The following is a 24,649-nucleotide window of genomic DNA, read 5'->3' on the forward strand; positions in this document are numbered from 1 at the left end:
CATTGAAAAATATTTGCTTTGTGATGCCACTGGAAAATTAATTTTCTATCATATAGTGAAAACTTCACGACTATTTCGTCCCAATGCGATATGTCTCCTCGTGTTATGAATCATAGTGCATCCAACCGGTTAACACGGGCTTACCTTCTGGTTAATCTCATTTGAAAAACGGCTGCAATCTCCGACGTACGAATGCTCTTGGGTGCTCGATTTTGGTTACTTGTTATAATAAAATAAAATGTTTGTAAAATTTGCATATTTATTGATAATAAAACTTTGATTACTTAAAGGATTGCAGTTCTCTTACACATTTCTATTAATAAGTTATCTTATTAATAATAATAATAAACGCTCATCTGCCATTTAAGTAGACCATTAATGAGGTATGAATACTCCTGTGACTGACTGTATATCGTTTTGTATGAGTGTTCTCAAGCAAAAAAAACGCTTTATGTTTTGATGGGCCAAATTCAGTGGAAGTATCGTCATGTGAAACACGCTGCAGAAAATACACTAGTGCAGTTGGCACTTCGGCTTTACATATAATCTTCTTCAGTCATTTCTTCACCGGACCATTCATCATAATTATTATTGTCGAAGGTCTCCTCAATCTTCGCGAGGTCGATATCCTTAAATTCGTCAGTTTCCTGAGCCAACGGTATAGTACTAACATGAAAGGAATTTTGCGTAGTACTCCTCTCATCAACTGGATTTACTTGGGACGCACTAATTCCTGGGACATTAGCTGGTTTACGTACAGTACTGCCGAGTTTTGCAGATGCGTCTATAGTCGGGCTGACGTAGGCCTGAAGTATTTTCTGCTTCTGCAGTATTCGTTGCTTGTGTTTGACTTTCTTCCTTGAGAGGGAGGCTTCAAAATCGAACTTCGGAGGTCTGTGGAACCACAACAAACAGTGTATACATAATATCGAGTTGAAAGTTTAACTGTGTCAGGTCGACTTGCGAATGCAGTGGGAAAAGTAATTTACAGAGCTAATTCGAGTATTATCTCGGAAAATGGAGAAATTCTGAAGAAAATATTTAAAAACATACACTTTTATAACATGTAGTATTTGAGAAATTAAACATTTCTCGATGGGTATTATACAGTACCTAGCAATCTCGTTCGTACATACGGATTTTTTAATGAAAATATTCAATTTGTGCTGTCACAGTAAATTTTTTTCTATAGGTTTTTTTTTTATTTTCAACAAGAAATATATTATAAATAAAAGTAATTAACTTAAAAGTCTTTCAAAAAACATATAACAAAACTAATCAATAAATTTAACAAAAGTACTTCGTTTTCATACAAGATTTTGGTTCGTTCAATTAAATGTAAATGTAGAATTAAACAACATTTTGCATAAACAACAATCGATTAATACTTTGTCGAGTAGCCCTTTGCTTTAAAGACCGCTCGACATATTTTATTCATTGAATAAACTAATTTTTTACAATTTTCAACATTTTTTCCCATTCTTCTCTTACGTTTTCTAATTATTTTTTTGATAAAATCTTATATTTTTATACAGGGTGTTTCCTAACTACGTGTAAAAAATTTAAAGGCGTAATCCTCGACTGATTTTGAGTCAAAAATGTCTAATAAACATATGTCCGCAAATGCCTTGTTTCCAAGATACAGGGTGTTGACTGAAAGACGTTGAAAAATGTATTAATTTTTTTGATGAAAATCCTCATTCAATTGTGGACGAGCAGTTCCAACATCAATTTTCTCTAAATGTATGGGCCGGTATAGTTGGAGATTATTTGATTGGACCCTACTTTTTGCCGCATCATCTTAATGGAGAAACATATTTAAATTTTTTGCAAAATACTTTATCAGTTTTACTGGAAGAAGTACCTATTGCACAGAGGCTTCAAATGAGATTTATGCACGAGGGTGCGCCAGCATATTTTCCTTTACGCGTCCGCGAGCACTCAAATGCAACTTTTCCAAATAAATGGATAGGCAGAGGTGTCCCAGAGCCTAATCAATCGTGGCCAGCAAGGTCCCCTGATTGTAATCCTCTGGACTGCTACTTTTGGGGTGATCTGAAGAGACTTGTCTATGCTGTCCCAATAAACACTCTAGATCAACTTCAGGAACGTATAATTACCGGATGTGAAACGATACGCAACACACCAGGAGTTTTCGAGAGAGTGAGACAATCATTAACAAGAAGGATGGAAGCGTGCGTTATGAGTAATGGTGGTCATTTTCAGCAATTCTTATGATTAATCATTAAAGCATTCCCCAAAAAATTGTCTTTTCTAAAATTCAAACACCCAAATTGAGTCACTTTGGAAATAAAATCTCTTTTTCTTGTCACATTTCAACACCCTGTATCTTGGAAACAAGGCTTTTGTGGACATATGTTTATTAGACATTTTTGACTCAAAATCAGTCGAGGATTACGCCTTTAAATTTTTTACACGTAGTTAGGAAACACCCTGTATATTTCTTTTTAAAATTGTCCATAAGTGCTCTATCGGGTTTAAGTCCGCCGATTGTGAAGGTGTTTTTAACAGTTGTGGAACATTCCAAATTAGCCATTCTCTATTAATTAGAGCTGTACGCTTTGGGTCATTGTCTTGTCGATCTGTAAATATTTGGAAGACCCAGTTTTTCTGCATTTTGTTTTACATCATTTTTAAAAATTTCATTGTAAACATGTTCATCCACAATCCCATTGATGATATGAATATTTCCAACTCCATTTGAAAACGTGCAGCCCTAAATTATTACAGAACCACCTCCATATTTTACAGTAGGAAGTGTATTATGAGGATTATTGCCTTCGTTCATTTTTCTCCACACCCTATAGATGCCATCCGATTGAAAAAGGTTTATTTTTGTTCCGTCAGACCAAATTACACTATTCCAAAACACTTGATCTCTATTTAAATGTTCTTCTGCGAATAAAAGCCTCTTACGCCGATTTTCTTTGCTCACGTACAGCTTCTTTCGGGGGATTTTGTCATGATAACCATGTTTCCATAATGCACGACGGATTGTTTGTTTAAATACATTATTTCCTACTGCATTTTCCATCATTGGACGCATTTTGAGAACGCTTAACTTTGTTTTTTTTTTCTTTTTTTTATTTGGTCAACTATCATACGCTCATCTCTTTCGTTTAACCTCCTCTTAGGTTTTCTTGGAAAATTTTCAACCGTGCCTTCGTTTTTAAATTTGTTTATAACATATTGGATGATGGAATGTGTTTTTTCCGTTAGTTCACCTATATTCCTTAAACTGCACCCTTTCAGTGCCATATTGATGATAGAGTTCTTCAAATCACAACTAAGCTCTTTTCGTTTCGACATGCTGCATGAAATTGATAGCGTTATTAACTGAATTAATATTGCAATATGCAAACACGACATGACTCATCTCTATGGCGTTCCGAAAAAATTCTTTCCATTGGGTTTGGGCGCCATTTTTGTGAATTGTATGAACAAAAATGTTGTGTAGAAATGAGATAGTTTTATGAATCATTACATGCTGTGTGTCTAATACATTTCTTGTTAAAAATGAGTGAAAATCATGGAAAAAAATGGAGGACGCAGATTTAATATTTTCTTTAAAAAATCCATGTTTATGAGACATATTTTGCTTACAATTCTACCCCAAGCCTCGACCAGCCCATCATTTTTATTTTTACCTTTCATTAATATACACTTTTTTCTGTAAGTGTACTATGTCATGCCGGATATCAGCTAACATTAGTAAGAGAAAGTCAAAGGACCCTCGATCGCCTTTGGGACCTCTCAATCCTCTTTCTCCTTGTTCTCCTTTGTGGCCTTGAGCGCCCGGGGCGCCAGGTTCTCCCTGAAATATACGATCCTTTGGTAATGATCTTAAACGTACATGTTGTAAAACAATTCTGAATATTTTCGAATATGAAGTAATGTCTTGGGAATCTCATGGGCAACTGTATTAATATGAAATGTGGTAGTCTGTATTATGTTTCTTGGGTTTACGTCTGATGCGACTCGCGAATAACATCCTCAGGAACTACTCGCAAGACGTTGATATTGTATTGTTAAGTAAAGTAATCTAATTCGAATTACAAAGAGAACTAAATACTGAAGTTGCAATTTTAATTAGTGAGTGATGGGCAGAAACAGTGTTGGAGCTTGGGAGTGCAAGATTGCAAGTATGAGAGTACCAGAATAACAACGACGAACTCCAGGACCGGCCTAGCTTATTGAGAGAAAAATACAAAACTTTTTTTTTAAACTGAAACATAAAAAAATTCTACCTTGTGATACATCATTGTAAAGAGGTTACCAAGCACTTTTAAAAATGGCCAAAAAATGTACAGGTCCGTATTTAAAAAACTCAAGCTGTTGGAACTATTTCAAAAACTAAGCAACAGTTAAAATTTTGAAATTTACTGGTTTGCAGAAATATAAAACTGTGAAGTTTTTGTATTAAACGTTTTAATGAAAAACCTTTAGTTTTCGATTTATTTCGAAAATTAAATTTGACCGAATTTCAGTTTTTTCGTAATAACTCACAAACTAAAAATCATTTGGCAACATCGTTTACAGTTCTTAGAAGAGTATGGAACTTGGTACATTTTTTCTAATTTAACCGATCCTGTTCCAAATCCGATTTCGGATTTGGAACACCCTATATAATAAGGTAACTATAGGAAAATATGGACCATGGGAAATATACCCTGTAGACAGATACATAACTTCTGTTGTAATCGGCTAACGTTAAGTGTAATGCCGTATTCGGACAGTTACTAAATGCAACTATATGGCAGACTTTTTGACTGCGTTTAAACGTTCTTTTGTGGCTGAAATTAAAATAAAAGAGAAACTAAATAAAAATGTTATTGAGGATTAGTTTCAGTTTCTAGTGTGTTTCTATAAAGCCGGCAACTCAAAAGCATTTCGGTCGTTACTGGTCAAATTACAAAGCATAAACCATCGACACTGACGGCTAAAAAAATTTAAACTATGAAACAATACAAATCGTAAACGGCAATACACTTTTTCTATAAAGCAACCGAGGAAAATCGTTGAAATCCGTTGTATCGCTTCTGATTCTGGCCGAAACTCCGAAAACAAAACAGCAACCGTTGCAAAACGAAAAAGTTTGAAAAAGTCTCCAACTTTGTTACTTTTTCCTTAACTTTCTGATTTTTTTTTCCGTTTAGTAGAAACCCAGCACCAGGCTAATGCGAGGGAGGATGTAATATCGCTGAGGGAAATTTCCAATTTTGCAAAGCAGACGAAAAATTGTTACATTGAGACACGACTAAAATTAAAAAAAAAAAAAAAAAAAAATTCTTCTCAAATCTCGACACTGGATCCGACCCACGACAGCCGAAAGATTTAATTTTTGTTTAATTTCTTAAATTATCTGCTTCATTTTGTGACTATTTAAATTGACTGCCAAGTAGATTTGCTTGCATATTTCCATTTTGTATTTTTATTACCTGCTGCATATTCATTGTACTAACTTTCCCGCTAACAGTAGAAGTTTTAAACGTAAATTAATGGAACTGCTTATGCTAAGCGAAATATGATTTCTTCACGAGTTCCGGAATTAGGTTTTCTTGGTTTCTTGTAAACCCACATATTGCAAGCGTATTACGAAATATTAAAATGGCAACTTAAATGTTAAGTATGGCTCCTGTTGCATATACAAATGCACACCCCTTTTAAGGGATTTTCCATTAAAGTTAGAGATGATATGAAATTATTAAACACGGCTATTATCCATAGCCTTATTTTTCAATAGTACGAAAGGGAACTTTTCCGCACCTCAATTGGCAACTGGCTTTTCCCGCGAGTAAGACACGTCTGACGCGAGCCGACAGCGAGTCGCACAATATCTTACGAGTGCAATAAGCGATATTCACACACATAATTTGCGATTGCGAAAGCCGTGAAAGATTTCTTCTTGATTTTGGGCAATTTTGTTCCAACGATGATAATATTTAATCTTTAATATTTTCCATAATTTCCTAGGGAAGAGGATTCGTTACGCTTACCCCATCTTGTAACTACATTGATCATGATTTTCCATAAGCACAGACTCTGGTAAAAAAATCACGACATATGCCCGTGCTGCATGATATTGTATGATGTGATTTTTTCAACAATTCGTTTGGCCCTTAGCGACGAACTTTGACACTATCAAATGTTGTTTCACTGATGACGTATTAGCAATTTTCCTTTACCTTAGGAGATGTAAAAGTGCTCATTTTTTTGAAAATGCCAGCTCGTATCGTAAAAACATTTCAGACGGTAATACAGTCCTAGTCACATAAATAGCACACTTTATCTAATTGGGGGTAAACTGATTGTATTAGGAAAAAATTATCTCATTATATGTGTTTAAGCTACTTAATCTTATATACAGGGTGTCCCAGATCAAAGTGCAAATATTTTAACTATGGTTTCTACTAATGAAATTAACAAACACGTATTTTTTTTTTGTCCAAAAGTCTTTCGTTTAAGTTCTAGGGCTCTTCGAATATGGGGCCCCATTTGGATAAATTAATTTATGTTGGAAGAGCCCTTCGATGAATTGTCATGAAATTTGGTGTACAAATATTTTCTGATTGCAGCATTTCACAAATAAAAAAATGAAATATGCAGCTTTGCCCTAACATAGATAAAAGGGCTGGACTATCAATATAAGGGCTCTGCTGCCAATAGCATTTTAATAACGGTTTTAACGAAATTTTGTTTGTTTCATCTGTCCTGCCAGACAAAGTGGGTTCAGTATCGTCCAATTGCGTGAGTTTTCTTTCCATTAGGCCTGCAGCTGTAGTTGTCTTTCAGTTATACTTGTCATGTGCGTACGTTCATACAGTAGCTGGTTTGATAAGTTGTGTAGTGGGTCTGATCTTGGTGATCAGTCTAAGAGCAATCTGTTCTGTTGTTAGCATGTGTCGTTTGGTTTTATCTGTTGCCTTGGCCCTCAAGTCGTGACCATAGTCCAGTAATGGTCTGCATATAGTTTTGTAGGCATTCCCTGTACTGATTCTCCTTGTTTTTGAATGTCAGCGACCGAAAGTGTTTAGCCCTTCTGACAATTTCTGTTCTCAAGTTCTGTATATGTTTAGTGAACTTTAGTGTTTTGTCGACTGTTACTCTTTGGTATTTTACGTCATTGCTTGGCTCCGTCATGTGACCGCCTAACATTATTGTAGGTGAGTTTGGTTCAATTTGATGATTTGAGAGTACTAGTTGGGTTTTGTTGGCATTTGGTTTTAGTCTCCACCCATAAAACCATTTCATGGTGTCGTTCGCTTGTGCCTGAAGTTTTTCGACGTTTTTCTCTGTCGTTTTGTCGTGTACCACAAGGGCTGTGTCATCGGCGTATTTTAGTATGTACGCTCTGTGGTCTACATGTCTTTTGTCGTCTAAATTTTAATTGTATATGTCATGGCAGTATACGTTACATAGGAATGGTGAGAGTGAGGATCCCTGGGGAAGTCCTTGTTCGGGGGAAAAGGGGAAAGACAAAGTGTCGTCGATTCGTATTTTTCGTTGTCGGTTTTCCAGCAGGTTTTTGACGACGAAAAGTAAATAGTTTGGTGTTTGAAGTTGATAAAGCTTGTAAAGTAGTCCCCTGTGCCAGACACTTTCAGAGGCCTTGTTGATGTCCATATATAGGCTTGCTGACTTGCCTCCCTTAAAATATGTTGTCTGTATGTTGTTCGTCAGGACAAAAAGTGGACGAATAGTCGAGTGTTTGCGTTTGAAGCCGAATTGATATATGGGTATATGCCGTCCAATAAATTCCTGTAGTCTATTTTTTATTATCTGTTCAAAGAGCTTACCTAGCACCGGAAGTAGAGTCATAAGTCTGTAGTTTTGTAATAGTGAGTTGTTCGCTCCCCTTTTTGGTACTGGCACTATAATGCCACTCTCCCATGTTTCCGGAATCGTATGACACTCTATACATTTGTTTAGTTGATTGAATATGATTTCATGTGATTCACTTAATCTTAATATCATTGAAAAAAAAAGAAAATTTAATTCATTATTTTAACTCAGTGTTATCAACTGAATAAATCGACTGAACTTATAAATAGCAAATTACAATAAAATTAATTGGAATATAAAAAATTCTCACAAAGGATTAGTATTTTGTCGGATAACATTCATTTTTAATTACAGCTCAAAAGGCATAGACTCCACAAGAGTTTGACAATACCTAATTGGCACAGAGGACCAAACTCCCCGAAAATGCAGCCACAAATCTTCTAAGTTGGATGAATTTTTATTATGCAGATTCGATTTCATACGATTCCAGAGATTCTCTGTAGGGTTCAAGTCGGGACTTTGTGCCGGCCAATTCAGAACATTGATCATATTGTCTGCTAAATATTTCTTTACAAGCTTTGAGGTATGCTTTGGGTCGTTATCGTGCATAAATTTGTAAGTAGCTGGAAGAAATTCTTCAGCTTAAGGAATCGTTATATTCTAAAGGATGTTTTCGTATAGAAACTGGTCCATTATGCCCTCAATTCTACAAATAGGCCCAATTCCCCTCCATGAAATCGCACCCCAAACCACGAGAGACCCCCCACCGTGCTTAACAGTTTTGAGAGTATAGTGTGGATTGAGACCACTGTTGGGAGGGCGCCAAACATTACTGCTTCCGTCATTCCCAAATTAATTTATCTTGGTCTCATCACTCCAAAGAAGATTTTTCCAAAAATCAACGGTTTCGTGCAAATTATCATAAACAAACTTCAATCTTTTGTCTCTATTTTTCTTAGGAAACCGATGGTTTTCTCTTAGCAATGCAACCTCTTAGATTTGCTTCGCTTAATCTCCTCCTTATAGTTTTACTTGACAGTCGCAGACCATGGTGTTTCAAAATTTAATTTCTGAGTTCGGAAGAAGTCAGAAAAGAATTGCTTTTTCTTATTCTTTGAATAATCTGATCAATATGTTTTGAAGATTTTCGCTTTTTCAGAGCTTTAATTTTATTTTCTGTGGACTTAGTTCTATTATACAGGCTCAACGCGTTGCAAACTTGTTTTCTGGAGCATTTTAGGTGTTTTGCAATTGTGGTTATACTCAGTCCGTTATTTTTTAATTGCACAATAAGCGCTCGCTTCTCGGGACTGCGATGCTTCTTTCTTCCCACTAAAATAAGGTTTGGGAAAATAAGATAAGTGAAGGTTCGGTAATATGCACTAATATCTACATACAGGGTGTTAATTAAGTACGTGCCGATATTTCAAGGAATGAGTCTCTGACCGATTCCAATACAAAAAGTTCCTATCAACATATAGTCACAGCGGCTCCGTTTAAGAGATACAGAGTGTTTTAATTTTAATTTGGGTGTTCGTGAATATTTTTGGACACAGATGAGTCAATGGGATGAAGTTTGATATTCGCGGGTTTATTATGATGCAACACCCAAATGTCATCTTAGTTTTCTGATTGCTGATAGAGGGCGCCACGTACAGGGTTTCATCACGTTAAATTGTCCCTAACTTTTTTGCCCCACACTGTAAGTCACTTTTGTATTAAGGGCATTATTGTACATTTAGTTTTATTCAAAAAAGTACTCTTGGGGAATATCCATTAAATTTCACCCGATTGACTCATCTGTGTTCAAAAATGTTCGCAGGAAACCAAATTTAAATTAAAACACTCTGTATCTCATGAACGGAGCAGTTGCGACCATATGTTAATAGGAACTTTTTGCATTGGACTCGGTCAGAGATTTATCTCTTGAAAAATCTGCACGTGCTGAATCGACACCCTGTATATATAGTTTTGAGAGAAAACTACTTTAACTAAAGAAAAAACTAAAATACAAAGTGTTCTATTTATGTGACCGGGACTCTAGGTACGTTCAGCGTTTTTCTTCTATTTACTTAATACATCGGTGCATGCTCTGTTAACTTAAATTACTGTCTTGTTAAATTTAGAACAATACATTTTCCAGTTCATTGGATCAGTAGGTTCAATTTATTCGAATCTTACTCTGAATTCAAACTGAACGTTCGAAAGTATATCTTGATTTTATTGCAGTTGTGCGAGTCGCAGTTAAGAGCTGAATTTGTAAGGTAGTTTGCAAACTGTCGCGTCGTTGAAGACTTCACGTGGAGCGTGGAGCGAATTTTAAACATCTGGATCCAACGTTGCAAACTTCTTGTTTCATGTTTTAGATGTTGACAGTTTTCGGTGAATGCCTACATATGTATAAAAATCGCATGAAATATGGAAGTCCACGAGAAAATTAAATTTTATTCCTGGCAATATTCCAAAGCAATTTTTCCTAAATTTTTCCGAAATTGTCGCGAATTTGCATGTATTGCATTCTCAGAGAAATCAAATCAATTGTTCTATGGGAAGAGCCCAGAAGAAGCGCTGTCCTACGGACGTAACGTCACAAACTGGTATGCTCAATTTTAGCCTGGCAATCCTCTGGACTATAAATTAGGGAGCAGGAGGGAAATTTGGCCTTTAGCTGTGTGCATTGTCTTTCTATTACGTAGAAAAGGCATATTTTGCGTGTGCATAGCGTGGGTTGTTTTTGAAATTATTTATTTAATACAGCAAATAGGCGAATTCTGTCACTTAATTCACGGTTCCCTGCTAATATAGTCATTTCATATCTGTTTGTAAATAAACGGCTCCGCAGATGTAAGGGATATTAGGATATTTTCGATATTGCTTAGAGCTAGCCACAGGAATTATTTTTTTGCAATCCTCGTCAAAAAATAATAGATGCACAACTTTGCTTCCGCCGTTTTTCCATAGAAGGCTTTAGTGGTCAGTAGCGGTCGACGTAAATAGACCATACAGTAGCGGAAAACTCTAGAGCAACTTAAAAAAATGATATAATTGCAGCTGAGTTAGTTAGACTCATTCCAATAGAGGTTTAACATAAAGGCTCCATGTAAGGAAATACTTTGATCATCAGAAATATCAACATTTATTTTTATTGTACGTTTTTGTGCCGATAACATCCCTTTGGGGGTGGGGAAAAGTAGAGCAACATTTTAAACGATACAAAATGTTTAAACAATTTTTGCCTTGATATTCATTTCAACTGTGAGTTCGTGTCGGCAAACACGCCTAGAGGAACACATTTGTCTTTAGAAGTAAAAGAAGCTATTGATGATTTACTTGAGAGTGGTCGAAAGCAGAGTGGAATTGCAAAGACGATGAACTTAAACAAGTCCATTACCTCCCGAATTATTAAACAAAATCGTGTATTCGGGAATAGTCCGGTCAAGAAGAAATCCGGAAGACCCAAATGACTCGATAGATATGGGGACAAACAAATTATAAAATTTGCAAAAAGTGAACCTTTCATTGGCTCTAACACGATTAAACGTCGCATTCTTGAAGAACTTGGAATTGAAGTCACTTCTAGGACTATAAGGGATAGATTGACAGAAGCTCAGTTATATGGCAGAAGACCAGCCAGAAAACCGCTGTTATCAAAGAGAAACAGACAGAATTTTGCCAAATCACTTTTGCGCTGGACAGAGAAAGACTGGACAAAAAGTCATTTGGAGCGACGAATCAAACCTCTGTTTGCTCAACAGTGATGGCATGGCCTATGCAAGACGCCCTAAGGGTGCAAGACTTAATCTTAAATATAAATGCCCAACAGTCAAACACGGAGGTGGGTCAATTATGGTCTGGGGCTGTTTCTCGGACTGTGGTGTTGGTCCACTCCACAAAATAGAAGGCCACATGGATAGGTTTCAATATAAGGAAATCTTGGAGAACCAAATGGTGCCATGTGCCGATGAGGTTATGCCCTTACGACATATTTTTCGACAGGATAATGATCCTAAACATACGTCAAAATACGTGTAGGTATGGTTTAGAAGGGAAAGTATCAATGTTCTGGAATTGCCTTCACAATCCCCTGATCTCAACCCGATCGAGAACCTCTGGGAAATTTTAGACCAAAAGATCCAGGGAAAAAGTTACACGAGTACCGATCAATTACTTGAAACATTGAAAGAAGCCTGGCGCAGCATGGATTCCATGATAATATCAAAGCTAATAAGGTCAATGTCCAACAGGTGCCAAGAGGTCATTAAAAACAGGGTTTTTTTTACTAAATATTAAACAATACTGTTTTTAGTTCGTTTTTAAGAATACATTTTCAGTTCCTTTGAGAGATTCTCTACTTTTTTCCACTCCCAAAATTATCAGTATAAAAACATACAATAAAAGAAATGTTGATATTTCTGATGGTCAAAGTATTTCCTTACATGGAGCCTTTATGTTAAACCTCTATTGGAATGAGTCCAACTAACTTAGCTCTAATTATATCATTTTTTTTAAAGTTGCTCTACATTTTCCCGCTACTGTAGATGTCGTGCAGTAAACTTCCACATCCCTTAACATAATCCCATAGAAAATTTAATGGATTCGCGTCTGCAGCATAAAGTTATTCTCAATTGAAAATATCAGTTTCGTTCCGCAATGTCAATTTTCGTCATTTGCGGGAGGTTTTAATTTTCTGCTCCAAAATTAAGAAATATGCGGTTGAAGGTCATCGAATTCTTTCAAACCCTTATGGTAAGGCCACTATTAGTGAAAGAACATGTTGTGAGTGGTTTCAACGCTTCATGAACGATGGTTTTCACGTCGAAGACCGGCACAGCGATGGAAGAGAGGAGATTTTCGAAGATGCAAAATTAGAGGTACTACTTAATGAAGACTCGTGTAAAAGCCAAAAAGAATTGGCACGATCGTTGGAAGTGACTCAACAAGCAATGTCAAAGCGCCTCAAAGCTATGAGAGTGATACAGAACCAAGGAAATTGGGCTTGAAACGCAAAGATGGAAAGGATTTTTGCAGTGCATTGTGACTGGATAAGAAAATGGGGTCATTACAATAACCTCCAGTGAAGAAAATCGTGGGGATGTGCTGGCCATGTCAATGTCCCAACCGAATATTCACGTCTCCAAGATGATGCTCTGTATTTGGTGGGACCACCTTGGCGTAATGTACTATGACTTGTTAAAACCTATTGAAACAATCACAGATGACCTTTATTGAACGCAATTAATGAGTTCGAGCCGAGCATTAAAAGGCAAACTGTTGCAATACATGGAGAGACATGATAAAGTGATGTTACAGCATGACAATGCTCGACCTAACGTTGCAAAAGTGGTTAAGACGTACTTGGAGACGTTGAAATGGGAAATCTCACCCCACCCGTCGTATTCTCCAGACGTTGCTCCCTCTGATTATCACTTATTTCGAGCAATGACACTCGGCGTGGCTGACAAGCACTTCTGGTTTTATACAGAAGTAAAAAACTGGATCGATTCGTGGATTACTTCAAAAGACGTCCATTTTTTTCCACGCGAGATTCATAGGCTGCCGGAAAGATGGAAAAAAGTAGTGATTAGCGATGGATAATGCTTTGAATCATAAGTGTATAATCCGTTTTTTTTTTTTTTTATAAAAAAGCCACGAAATTCGGAAAAAACGGTAGCAGCAAAGTTGGACACGTAATGAGTGAAAAATTGTTGATAGTACTTTTTAATCTAAGATTTATTTAAGAAAACCAAAAATATTATAAAGAATAGTTGCAAAATCAAAAATAACATAAAAACTCCATCTTGAAAATTCAGTAAGTCGTGTGACCTCCCCTAACGTCTATGCATGACTGCTTTACATTGTCATGATATACTTTCAATGAGATCGTTTACCTGGTCTTGTGGTAAATTTTCTCATAACTTTGAAAGTTCTCAAGGATATGGGGTTGTTTGGGGGCGTGGGCGATGTTTTTCAATACTTCTTTGCAACACATCTCTCACAGGTTCAATGAGGTTAAGGTTAGGCGATCTTGACGAAAGCGGTAAATGTTCGATACCTATATTGTTAATCGCATATGTGATGATTGCTGCACTATGTGGTCGGACATTATAGTCCAAAAATTGGAAATCCTCTCTTATAGCAGCTGAAAAATTTGGCAGAATGTTTTTGATGATGTCTTTTTCATAAATTTGTATCTTCATGATTCTTAATTTCCGTAAAACTCATTTTTCTCACCATAACAAGCTCCGTCTTAGACTATTATTCCGCTCCCCTTAAAAAACGCATTTTTGTACAGTTCTTAAGCTTCTGCGCACTTCAGGGTTTGTCCAGACACGAACACGTTAATTCTCGGAGTAATGGCCAAATCTGGACTCGTCCAAGAAAAGTACATGATGTCACTCTTCACCCTAATTGATGTGCTCTCCTGCCCACTCTCGTCTTGCAAGTTTATATTCTTGAGTAAGGGAAACCCTTTTTAAAAGGTGTCTCGAGACTATGTTTACTGTTTTAAGTCTCTCCTACGCATCGTTTTAATGGAAACTTGGACTACTGGCTAACTGCCTACGTGTCAACAGAGCGCAGTTTCTTTGCGCAGAAACGGTAATGATTTATTCTTGCGCAGCTGTGGTTTTCTTAGGTCGCTTCATATACCGTCTTTTTGCTACGTTTCCAGCTTTTGAATCCTTGTTAACAGCCTGAATTTCAGATTTTGAGAAACCTGGAACAACTGGTCAACATCCTGTTCTTGTGGCCCAGTCTAAAGCATACCTATAGCCTTGTTTTATTATCCTTACATTAACTCTATCCGAACTATTATAAAAATGTTCAAACACCTTTGTACAACCATCTAAAGAAACAAGGGCCACCCAAATGGTATGGCGTTCGATATCAATGTTTTGATTGGATTTAAATAAAAAATGTAAAATAATAATAAACCTAATTTTTTTTAATTCGTATTATTTTTTGTTGACTTGACAGTGATACAAAAAAGTGTATTTACTATCATGTTTTTTATTATTTAATAGGTTTATCAACTTTTGTGGAGCAGTTTAATGGCAAGTCTCTTAAAACCTACAATAAATGCTATTGAGCATGATGGGGTGTGTATTGTCACGCTCATTAGTAGTAAACACAAAGTACCACATGCCCCCACTTATACGTATATAGGGTGAGCCAAAAAGAATGAGCCAACACTAAACTGTTGCTAGACAACAAAATGTTGTGATTGAGCTCAACATGGCTTACCGATGTCGCTCGTTTAAGAGATACAGAGGGCTCAAAGTTTCAATTATTTTCTGTAATTTCTCAATAATTAATAAAGTTTGCAAAGTATTACTCTGAAAATTGGTAGTTTTATGTTTATTGGTGCGAGAATTACGAATTTTAAGCTCATTTTGTGATGGCTCCTAGAGTTTGCTAGTTTCACCGAATTAGTTAAGCAATTTAAGACATTTTTTTAAATCTATTGAACCATCCTTAAAATAAGGTTGAAATTTAAAGGAAAACTTAATTCCACAGAGGAAATGAACTCTTGTTTAGGTCCCCTAAATTTATCGGTTTTCAAGTTATTTGCTTTTAAAAAGTTCAGTGTATTTTGCTACGATTTTTTTATTCTTAAAAAATGAAAAGGTACGAAGAACTAATCAACGCAACAATAAGTAATAATAACAATTGTTGGTTAAAGCAGTAATAACATATTTGGAATTGAATTCTGGTAGTGTGATTAAAAAAAATTGAGAATAAAATTTAAAGTTTGAACACGCTGTGTCTCTTAAACCAACGACATTAGTGTAAGTCATGTTGAGCTCAATGACAATATTTTGGTATCCAGGGTCTTCAGAGCAGTGTCGGCCCATTCTTTCTGACTCACTTTGTATCTGTCTTTCTTAATTTCCAATCCTTTTTGAGATCGTAGAGTGGTAAAGTGGATTGCTTCTAGTTCAGTTACTTCCAAACTAGTTAGCAAACTTGCTTTTTCTTTGGACTAAGTATTGACATGTTTATTAATGATAAAATCATGTATTAATGACCCGCATCGTCTTTTTTAAAGCGTACTTTTGTAAGTTTGATTAATAGATCGCATGCGCAGCTTTAATTTTCAGTTTTTTCACCTAGGTTACCCCTCTAGCCTCCTAGCGAGAAACCGAAAAATATTTTCAATCTAGTTTTCATGATCGATTCACCTTATATCGAACTATAATAGTTTGTCGATTCTGTGGGATGAACGGTTTCGTAGATACAGGAGGCAGTCTTTCTTCGTGCCTTTCGCAGTATGTCATCCATGGTCGAATATCGTTACTTCTCAGCTTGCACTTACCCTTGCACCCCTCTTGCATTTGCACTGTGTCGGTTCTTCATCTGATATCGGCACAAACGCGTCTAACATGGAATACGTGAAATCTGGATAAGGTGCCGAAGTGTGTATAGCGTTCGAATCCAACCCTGGAAAATTTGCTAATTAATCAATGGGACTATCAAAATGCGTGTCATAAATCAATGAATTATGTGAACAGTTTGGAAACTGTGCGTAACCCATTTCCCTAGGTGCCAACGACCTGTTCGTAGCAAATGAATTCGCCAATTTATATTCAATTCTTGAAACGAGCGTTTTTATGTCCTATCAGATGTCAAGCAAAACCGACATGCCCAAATATCCCCAACGGGGTCATATTTCATTACGTCGGTGGTGGAAATAATTGTCATAAATGGAGAATTTGTAATCGTGCGATGCAAAGTGTTGACGACTAGACGAATGGGGAAATATTTTTGCAGCAACAAAGCGGACATAACTAACCTGTGAAATATGCAACAATCGTTTTGTTTCACAGTTTTGTTCCATTTTTTTTTCTACCTCGTCAGTGCAGTTTTTCGTGTTTTGTGAAACGTGATCACCGAGCTATTGGACTAATTATTTATTTATTCCAGTTTGTCGTTGATTTATTCGTTGTATTGTACGAAGTAATTAGGAAATTAAATTTCCTAATGGCGAATTTAATTATTGGATAATAAAAATTAGCCTAACTAAGGCTTTTGTGAGCCAATGTCGGGAAAATTCAATTTAAACGGCATTTTTGCCTCCTACATTTATCCCAACTATCATTAGAACGAAGTTTATAATTATTAGTAAACTCCTTGCAACTTTCCGGAGATAAACAACTCCTAAAAACTTAATAATATTCTTGTTCGCTACACTATGAAAATTTTCCTTAAATTTAGGCTTAAACTCCTGCAAAATCCTCTTTCCTGAGAGAAAAGTACTTAGCATCCGAGCTGAATAGCTGTAAAGAGTGTATCATTATCTTATAAAGCTAAAAATTTATCAGGGCTCGGTTAAGCGCCGGTATTAAATTGATATTTCCGTTATCTGCTAATACAAAGTTACATGAATAGATAAATAGAATTAGGTTGGATTTCCTTTTTGCTTAGTTGGTAACATTGTGTTAGCAGTGCAGCACGTATAGCGTTTAGTTAAACCTATTGTTCCTAAAATTACATTTCCTTTTTTTAGGGTAATTTGTTTTGATGATACATTTAGTTCTAGAATCGAATAGGATCCTAATTGAATTGGTTCACCTAGATAAACATTATGTTAAAGAATCCGTGTTAAGGGAATAAAGAATCGGGGAAGGTTAGCGATGTATTGTAGGCATTTCATGCAATTTAAATATCATATTGTTAAGAAGAACGGACATCCTTGTTACGCATACTACCGCACACTCTGCAATCAGGCTACACTCCACAAGGCTAGTGGCAGTTTCGGCTGAGTAAACAGCCCGTTCTAGAAGTTGTGTTGATGATTGTTGTTTTTATCATTACTAGAGAGTTTCGCAATCAAAGAATTTCTTTTGTTTCGGTAAGAGAACTATTGAAATTAAGAATAGACCAGTTATGAGGGTCGTTTAATAGAAATGAAAATTATGGAAGAGATGATGTTTTAAAACCATTCCTCAACTATTAGTAGTAAGGTAGCGATATCGAAGTGGATTATTAGTTGGCAATTTCAGTTGGATGCGTGATACGGGAAATGTTAAACGCCCAAAGGGACAACACTCCGCGAACACGGCAAACTCGAAGAGAACGGTAATTCGGTAGGTGATGGCGGTGTGTCACATACCGTAATTATTCATATCGTATGTTAAGAAATTTTGGATTTTTTTTTATCCTGGTTGGTAGAAAAGAGAACTTTAAATAATATTAATTACCTTTACCCGTGCTACGAGGCCATACACATCAAGATTTGAGCTATTGAAGGAAACAATGGTGCTTAGGTGCTGTTCATGTTTTAACTTGAAGGCAACACTCCGAAGGGTAATGGAAATATTGGCCATATAAAATATTAAAATTATAAAAAAAGTAAAAAATTGTAATGCGTAATTTCTTCATGTAGTAATGGCATTCAGCTTGTTGTAGTTTCTCCCTCGTAGAACCCTTACAGCGAACACTGGTCTGAATTAACGTCTTTTTCGATTACTTCAGCTGTAATGTAGCGCTGGCTTTCATGGGCTCCATGTAGTGGGCACATGATCAGTACGTCCTATACTGAACTTTACTGTGTGTCTATCTAGCAGTGTCCACATCACTCGTACATCGTTCCAAACGCAGCATATATTACGAGTTTCAAAAATAATTTGCATCGTAATTTTCCATTTTAACTATTCTGTTGGGTGGTTCAATTACAATTTCGTCTTTTCTTTCCAGCTTTCTTCTGAGCAAGTACAGTACATATTATATCACTTATAACGTCGGTTTCTTCTAGGCTAACAATCTATTTCGAAGAGGTGTGTTGAGGGACAGAGCTGAATTTTCATTTCTATAAAATGCTAGTTGATCTTAAGTCTATAAATAAAAATGGACTACTCTCCCTTAAAATTAACCTGCAAGGTTGGATAGCAAAAAAACATAAATCTCACATCGAAAGCCTATCGTTATAGCTCCCAAAATTGTTCAATTCAAAGGACACGCTTTGTTCTTTAAGGTTTACAGATATTCCGTATGAGACTGATGGAATTTACCTGGAAATCCTCTTGGTCCGGGTGGTCCTGGTGCTCCAGGCGGACCTAGAGGCCCTGGTGGCCCAGATGCGAAGCTCGAAAGTCTTATTGCAGTACTGAGTGCTGAAACCTGATAAATTGTAAACAGGTCAATGTAGGTTTTTATTTCGTTAGTCTCGGACATAATTTAAAGCTGTGTTTATGAGGGTGGAAGCGGCTTTTTTCTTCACTTTGAAGTCGAATCGAATATCAGTAAAAATCGGAGTTGGAATAGAATAGGAATTCCCCGTCTTCGGGAAAGTCTTAAATACTAAACTATCTGGCGGCGCACCGAGGACGTACCCTGGTTGGGGGTGCCATCGACACCACGTGCACTACCCGTCGCCTTGAGTCGAGGTGCTGAAGCTGATAAGAAGTTCTTCTTCGGCGGTAATTGCGTCTGCATCATAAGGGCCGACAAAGCTTATAATAAGTAATTTCAATGCCGATAAAGTCTTCCGCGGGGAACTCCTATGCCAGCAAAATAACTCGGTGGGACTTCTCACGCACCAACCAAAGTCTACCATGGGCGTGTCAAAGGGGTACATCATCTCCTTAACAATAACTTAATTCTAACTATTTACAATCTTCCACTTGTCCGATAGTCTCGACTTAATGAAAATACACCATGCAATACAATTAAAAACTATGTACAGGGTGGTTGATTTGACTACTGGATCCTACATAAATTTGTTCTACACATACATAGGTTGGCGTATGTACGTGTCATTATCATTGATCGCTGAAATAATATTAGCCTACGCGCATGCTCTAAACTAGCTTTTGACGCATGGGTGTCGAAAGTGGCATATTACTGCGTGTGCGGAAAAATTATAACGGAAATGTTTACCACATAGAAAGTAACTTCAACGCAACAAAAATTTTGTCACATTCTGACAATGTGATGTAAAATCTTTACACGCGCTCCTGTGGAAATTTTATTTCACCCTAAGATTTGGATGAACTTACTGACGATGGCAAAGCTAGCACGTATGCTCTCATAGAAAGTTCCCTTGGATTGAACTTACTTTCTCTTGCAAATTTTTCAGTTTTTCGTCCATTCTAACCAAACTCTCGCAATTTGCGTAGCATCGATTCAAATGACCGGCCATAGTTTGTCTTAGGGGGTCTTCAATTTCACCCTTACGTGGACTACTGTCAACTTTCAGTTCGCAGGTCCGATTATCGGCCCTCAAAACGAACCCTTCGTTGCAGGAACACCGATAACCTCCAATTTCGTTCGTGCACCTGTGTTCGCAATCCCCATTTCGGTCCTCGCATTCATCTATGTCTGAAAAAAAGAGAGAGATTAATTTTTATGTGGTTGCAGTTTGTAAGAACAGCGAATTGCCCAGCGATATAAAATATCTCGAAAAGATATTTTTAATTCGATAATTTTAATGTAAGACTATGATCGACTTGGAGGTAAAAACTGTTCCTGCATCCATCATGTCCTGGCCTTAGTTCCTTTCTCCAATACGGCTGGTTGGGTGTTAATAAAACACTCTCCAGCGTCAAAACAAGAAGAGCATTGTTTGCGCATTTGCCATACACGAAATTTGCCTCTTTCAAACAAAACCGGGTGGGTGCTTTTGGCCCTCTGCCAGTCCGGTTTCTTGTCCATTGTTCAGAGGTGAACTTTTTCGATTGCACTTTATGACTAACCCAGATGCGGGCAGACAAACCGCGGAATTGCGACCTAGTTTCCCTTTGCGATTTTCGATTAAGTTGCCTGCTGGGGGTAGTTGGTTTTGGGTTTATTAACTCACAAACTTTTGCTGTAGTGATAAGTTTTTGAGACATAGAAAAAAACTTTTTTCATTTTTTTTTTTTTTTTTCATTTTTTTTTTTTTTTTTTTTTTTTTTTGTTAAGGGTCACTTATCGCGACTTTGACCTCCGAAATTGATGTAATGTCTTTTCTCTTGGATCATACGTTGATGACATCAAACAATTGGTAGCAAGTCAATCGACTGAGCAGGGGCGTTCCCGTGTTCATTTTAAATTTCATCTGTTCAATGATAGTCTGACGATTGATGAACTCTCTGAACGTTGAAGGGACATTGCATAATCCTATAAAAATATAACATTTATCGAGATGCGGCTGTCGACTTTATTGTTTATTGGGACGTGATTTATTTCCATCACAATTCGATGTACTTTAAATCGGTCCTATATACGCACACATAGGAAAAGTCTAAGGGTATTTTATCAATAAATTGGAGATCATCGGAAGATAATTGGAAAGTAACGCGTTGTGCATTTATAATGTTATAAGGTGCTTAATATGCATCAAACCTAAGCTTTTGTTGATAGATTTCGAAACTATATTGATTTATTCATAACCTATAAATATAACTAAAAACTCTCTTCTTTTAACTTAACAAAACGTTCTCAGCAACCAAAACACATGAAGTCTAATATTGAGCATGGTCTCCGCGGTTATCAAATACAGCCTTAATTTTGTCGTCCATGCTCAAAATGATGTTGTTGATTCCGGCTTGTGGCACCCTTCCCCATTCTTTCGACAGTAGCTCTCGGACTAGAGAGGCACCGGGACTATTGTCCGTACCTGGCGAAACTCTTCTTTGACGCACGTCCCTGACATGCTCAATTTGAGTCACATCTGGCGATTGTGCTGGACACGACAATGTGGCGATCCCGTCGTTGTTCGACCAGTCTGCCACAATACCGGCGATACGTGGACAAGCATTATCAGGCACCAGGCGAAAATTTTGGCCAACAACGTCAGGCAATGGTCGAACTGTAGAGTCAAGGATGGTACAGTCAAGGTGTTAAGAGTTGATTTGGAAAATCGAAGTCGGTGTTGCCGTCAATCATTCGAGTCCATGCTATTATTGCAACATATCCATATGGACAGACTTCCTGGACGTGTTATGAACGTTCAAAATTTCCAGACCGTCTCCGCACTCTTATTCGATGAGAATCTGGATGAAACTCAAACCTGAATTCGTTAGTGAATAAAACTGTAGCTTAATTCCATTCCAATTTGGATATTCTTGACACTACGGTAATTATGGAACGCGATTACTTTTGGAAACAGGTGTCTCATTGGTCTTTGACAACGACGATTGGCTTCGCGTAGACCATTCCTAACAGGGTCTCGGCCTATAGTCACGCGGTGCAAGTCTGCAACCAAATACGTCCACCTCTTCAGTGTTATTCGGCCGAAGTTCCAGTTTTCCTAAACCATCGCTATAATCGACTATTAACAGTTTAGGAAGCCCCATGCACCCAGCTACTTCACTTTGTGTCAAACCAGCTTGAAGAAGCCCCACCACCCGATTCATCTATACCAATGTTGTCGTTCCATGGTGAAGCATAATATTTTGAAAACACGCTAAACACCATCTAGTATTGTAGGAATTAAATTAAGTTATCCTGGTAATTTCCCAGAGTACAAAGTTCGAACTTTTTCATATCCACGAGAAAATTCTTAATTTATTGTTAGATTTTTTCAGTAAATTGAAATATGTGTATAAAATGAGGACTCGCGTTGATATCGTACAGTATAAGCAACAATTGAAATTACTTGTTATTGGCTTCATGATTTAAAAAAATAACCTTAGACTTTTCCATATGTGTGTCATGATATGTGATATCTTATAATGTCTCTAATAGGAAATTCCACGAAGAAACTTGAGACAAGTTTAACTTCAAACTCGATTGACTGACCCACTTTGTCTATAGTTCAGAACAACTTACTATCACTTACCCGCACATACAGGTTTAATTCCATTCCTTTGATTTTCTGGATTGAATCTGTAACCCTCAAAACAGGTGCAGATCACTCTCTGGAGGTAAACTGTGCAGCGTTGTTCGCATAAGTTCATTTTGCATGGATCTTGCTCTTTCGGAATACATCTGTTCCAAGATTTATTAAGTTGGATGAAATGTCCTCTTCTGATAAATTTTCGATAGCAATTCAAATATGAGCTAATATTCTACATACAGGGCGGTCGAACAAAAACTTTGCACTTCGATATTTGGCATCTAAAATGAAAATGTGTAAAAATGCTCAGACCGATTAATTTTTGACTCGTGGTGAACAATTTTTTATTGTATTTTCGATCTTTCAATTTTAATCCATGAACAGGTGTGACAACCCCAGAATTTTTAATAAGAAGGGGTGTCGAGTGTCACCTCATTTTAAAGGTGGCTGAACTCTGATTATAACTTCCAAGTTTGAAGTCGCTGCCATTATCCTTGTTGATATGACACATTGTAAAAGTCTGTGGGGAAAAAGCTTTTAGTTCATAATTAATTTATCGCAATAAGCGCTGCAGGTTTCAAAATAAGGGTAGGAAGACCTTTAAACGTGAGATATCACTAAATCGTTCTGACGGAGGTGGGTTTTACCCTTAATCATATAATTCATGAATGCCTTTTGATTCGCCCGAAATGTTATGCAGTGTAAGACAACGCTTTGAACAAAATTTATTATATTATACGAAGGTAAATGGAGGTGAGCTCTACTGATTACAGAAGTAATGTGAACAATTTTTTTCATTTACCCACATTTTTAAGGAAAAAATCACACAAATTCATTTGAATTTGAGAGGTAAAACTCACTTCATTCAAATCGTCTAAGTGATTTCTCACGTTTGAAGATCTCCCCAGTATCATTTTGAAGTCTGCAGCTCTTGTTGTGATGAATTAATTACCAATTAAATATTTTTCCCTAGACTTTGGCAAGTTGCCCTATCAACGGGGATAATGATAATGACTTCAAATTTAAAGGTTACAATCAGAGCGTAATTATCTTGAAAATAAGGTACCACTCGATTCTCCTTCCCATCATAAATTTTGGAAGTTACCGTCACGCCGGTTAGGGGTTGAAGTTGAAGAATTGAAAATACAACAAAAAATTTTCCCTTTCGAATCGAAAATCGACGAATCCGGCCGTTTTTATATTTTATCATTTTAAATGCTGAAAGTGGAGGTGCAAAGTTGTCGTTGCGCCATCCTGCATGCGTAAGCACTGTGCCTTAATAATGGCCAGCGGCGACCACGAGCAAGGCGCTATCCGGTACTTTCAAAAACATGTTTAAATGTTAATATACAATCTGTTTTGAATTACTGTTGATATAATACTTTATATGAATGTTTCCATACGAATCTCCAACCGTGCGTTAATTATACAATGTGGCTAGAATTTCCGGGCCGCCTTATTACATTGGGAATAAGGCTAGATGGGATACAATTTCGAATGGAGATGTTGTAACGTCTCTCAAAACTCATAATATGTTAACACATCGGAGCGTACAGGATGTACCAAAAACAGCGGCCATTACCAACTCTCGTGTTTTAAATGACACACGATGTGTGATATTATTTTTAATTAGCCCTTAGATCCTAAGGATAATTTATGTATTATGTCATATCTCTAATTGAAATAGGTTTAGTAATACTGGCTTCCCCCTATGATTCATCATGCCCGTATGTTTTTATGCAATCATCGATTTCTTCGTTTGCTGTTCTTACTAATTGAAAAATGGCGGACTACACAATATTTACAGGGCATTAAAGAGGGACATTTTCAAAATCAGAACAATTTAGTAGAGAGCCGATTATAAATTATTAATTGTTTCCAAACTGGTCTTAGGTATTGTTTGCAACCGTTAACTGATTTATAAACTCGACAAAGCTCATAATACAAACTGTTCCAGAGGCATTTAAAACGGCACTAATGAAATCATCGACGACTGCTTGTAGTCATATCAGCTTGTTATTCGAAAGTTTAAAGGTAATTACTTTGAAATGTGCTTGATTTCGTTGTAAAATCTGTTACAGGAAATAT

General features: G+C 36.8%; 1 protein-coding gene across 1 annotated transcript in view; it reads right to left on the reverse strand.

The window, feature by feature from the left end:
- Positions 1–241: 241 nt before the first annotated feature.
- LOC136346950 (collagen and calcium-binding EGF domain-containing protein 1-like) overlaps positions 242–24,649 on the reverse strand; it is a 35,478-nt gene continuing 11,070 nt past the window's right edge. The window contains exons 3-8 of the mRNA XM_066296529.1: positions 22,565–22,713; positions 19,859–20,121; positions 18,813–18,921; positions 16,118–16,242; positions 3,669–3,835; positions 242–894 (exon numbers count right to left, since the gene is read on the reverse strand). Coding sequence (XP_066152626.1) covers positions 537–894; positions 3,669–3,835; positions 16,118–16,242; positions 18,813–18,921; positions 19,859–20,121; positions 22,565–22,713 — 1,171 coding nt within the window. The 3' untranslated portion in view covers positions 242–536. The remainder of the gene's footprint in view (positions 895–3,668; positions 3,836–16,117; positions 16,243–18,812; positions 18,922–19,858; positions 20,122–22,564; positions 22,714–24,649) is intronic.

This window comes from Euwallacea fornicatus, chromosome 25 (genome assembly GCF_040115645.1).
Source record: "Euwallacea fornicatus isolate EFF26 chromosome 25, ASM4011564v1, whole genome shotgun sequence".
Classification (NCBI taxonomy): domain Eukaryota; kingdom Metazoa; phylum Arthropoda; class Insecta; order Coleoptera; family Curculionidae; genus Euwallacea; species Euwallacea fornicatus.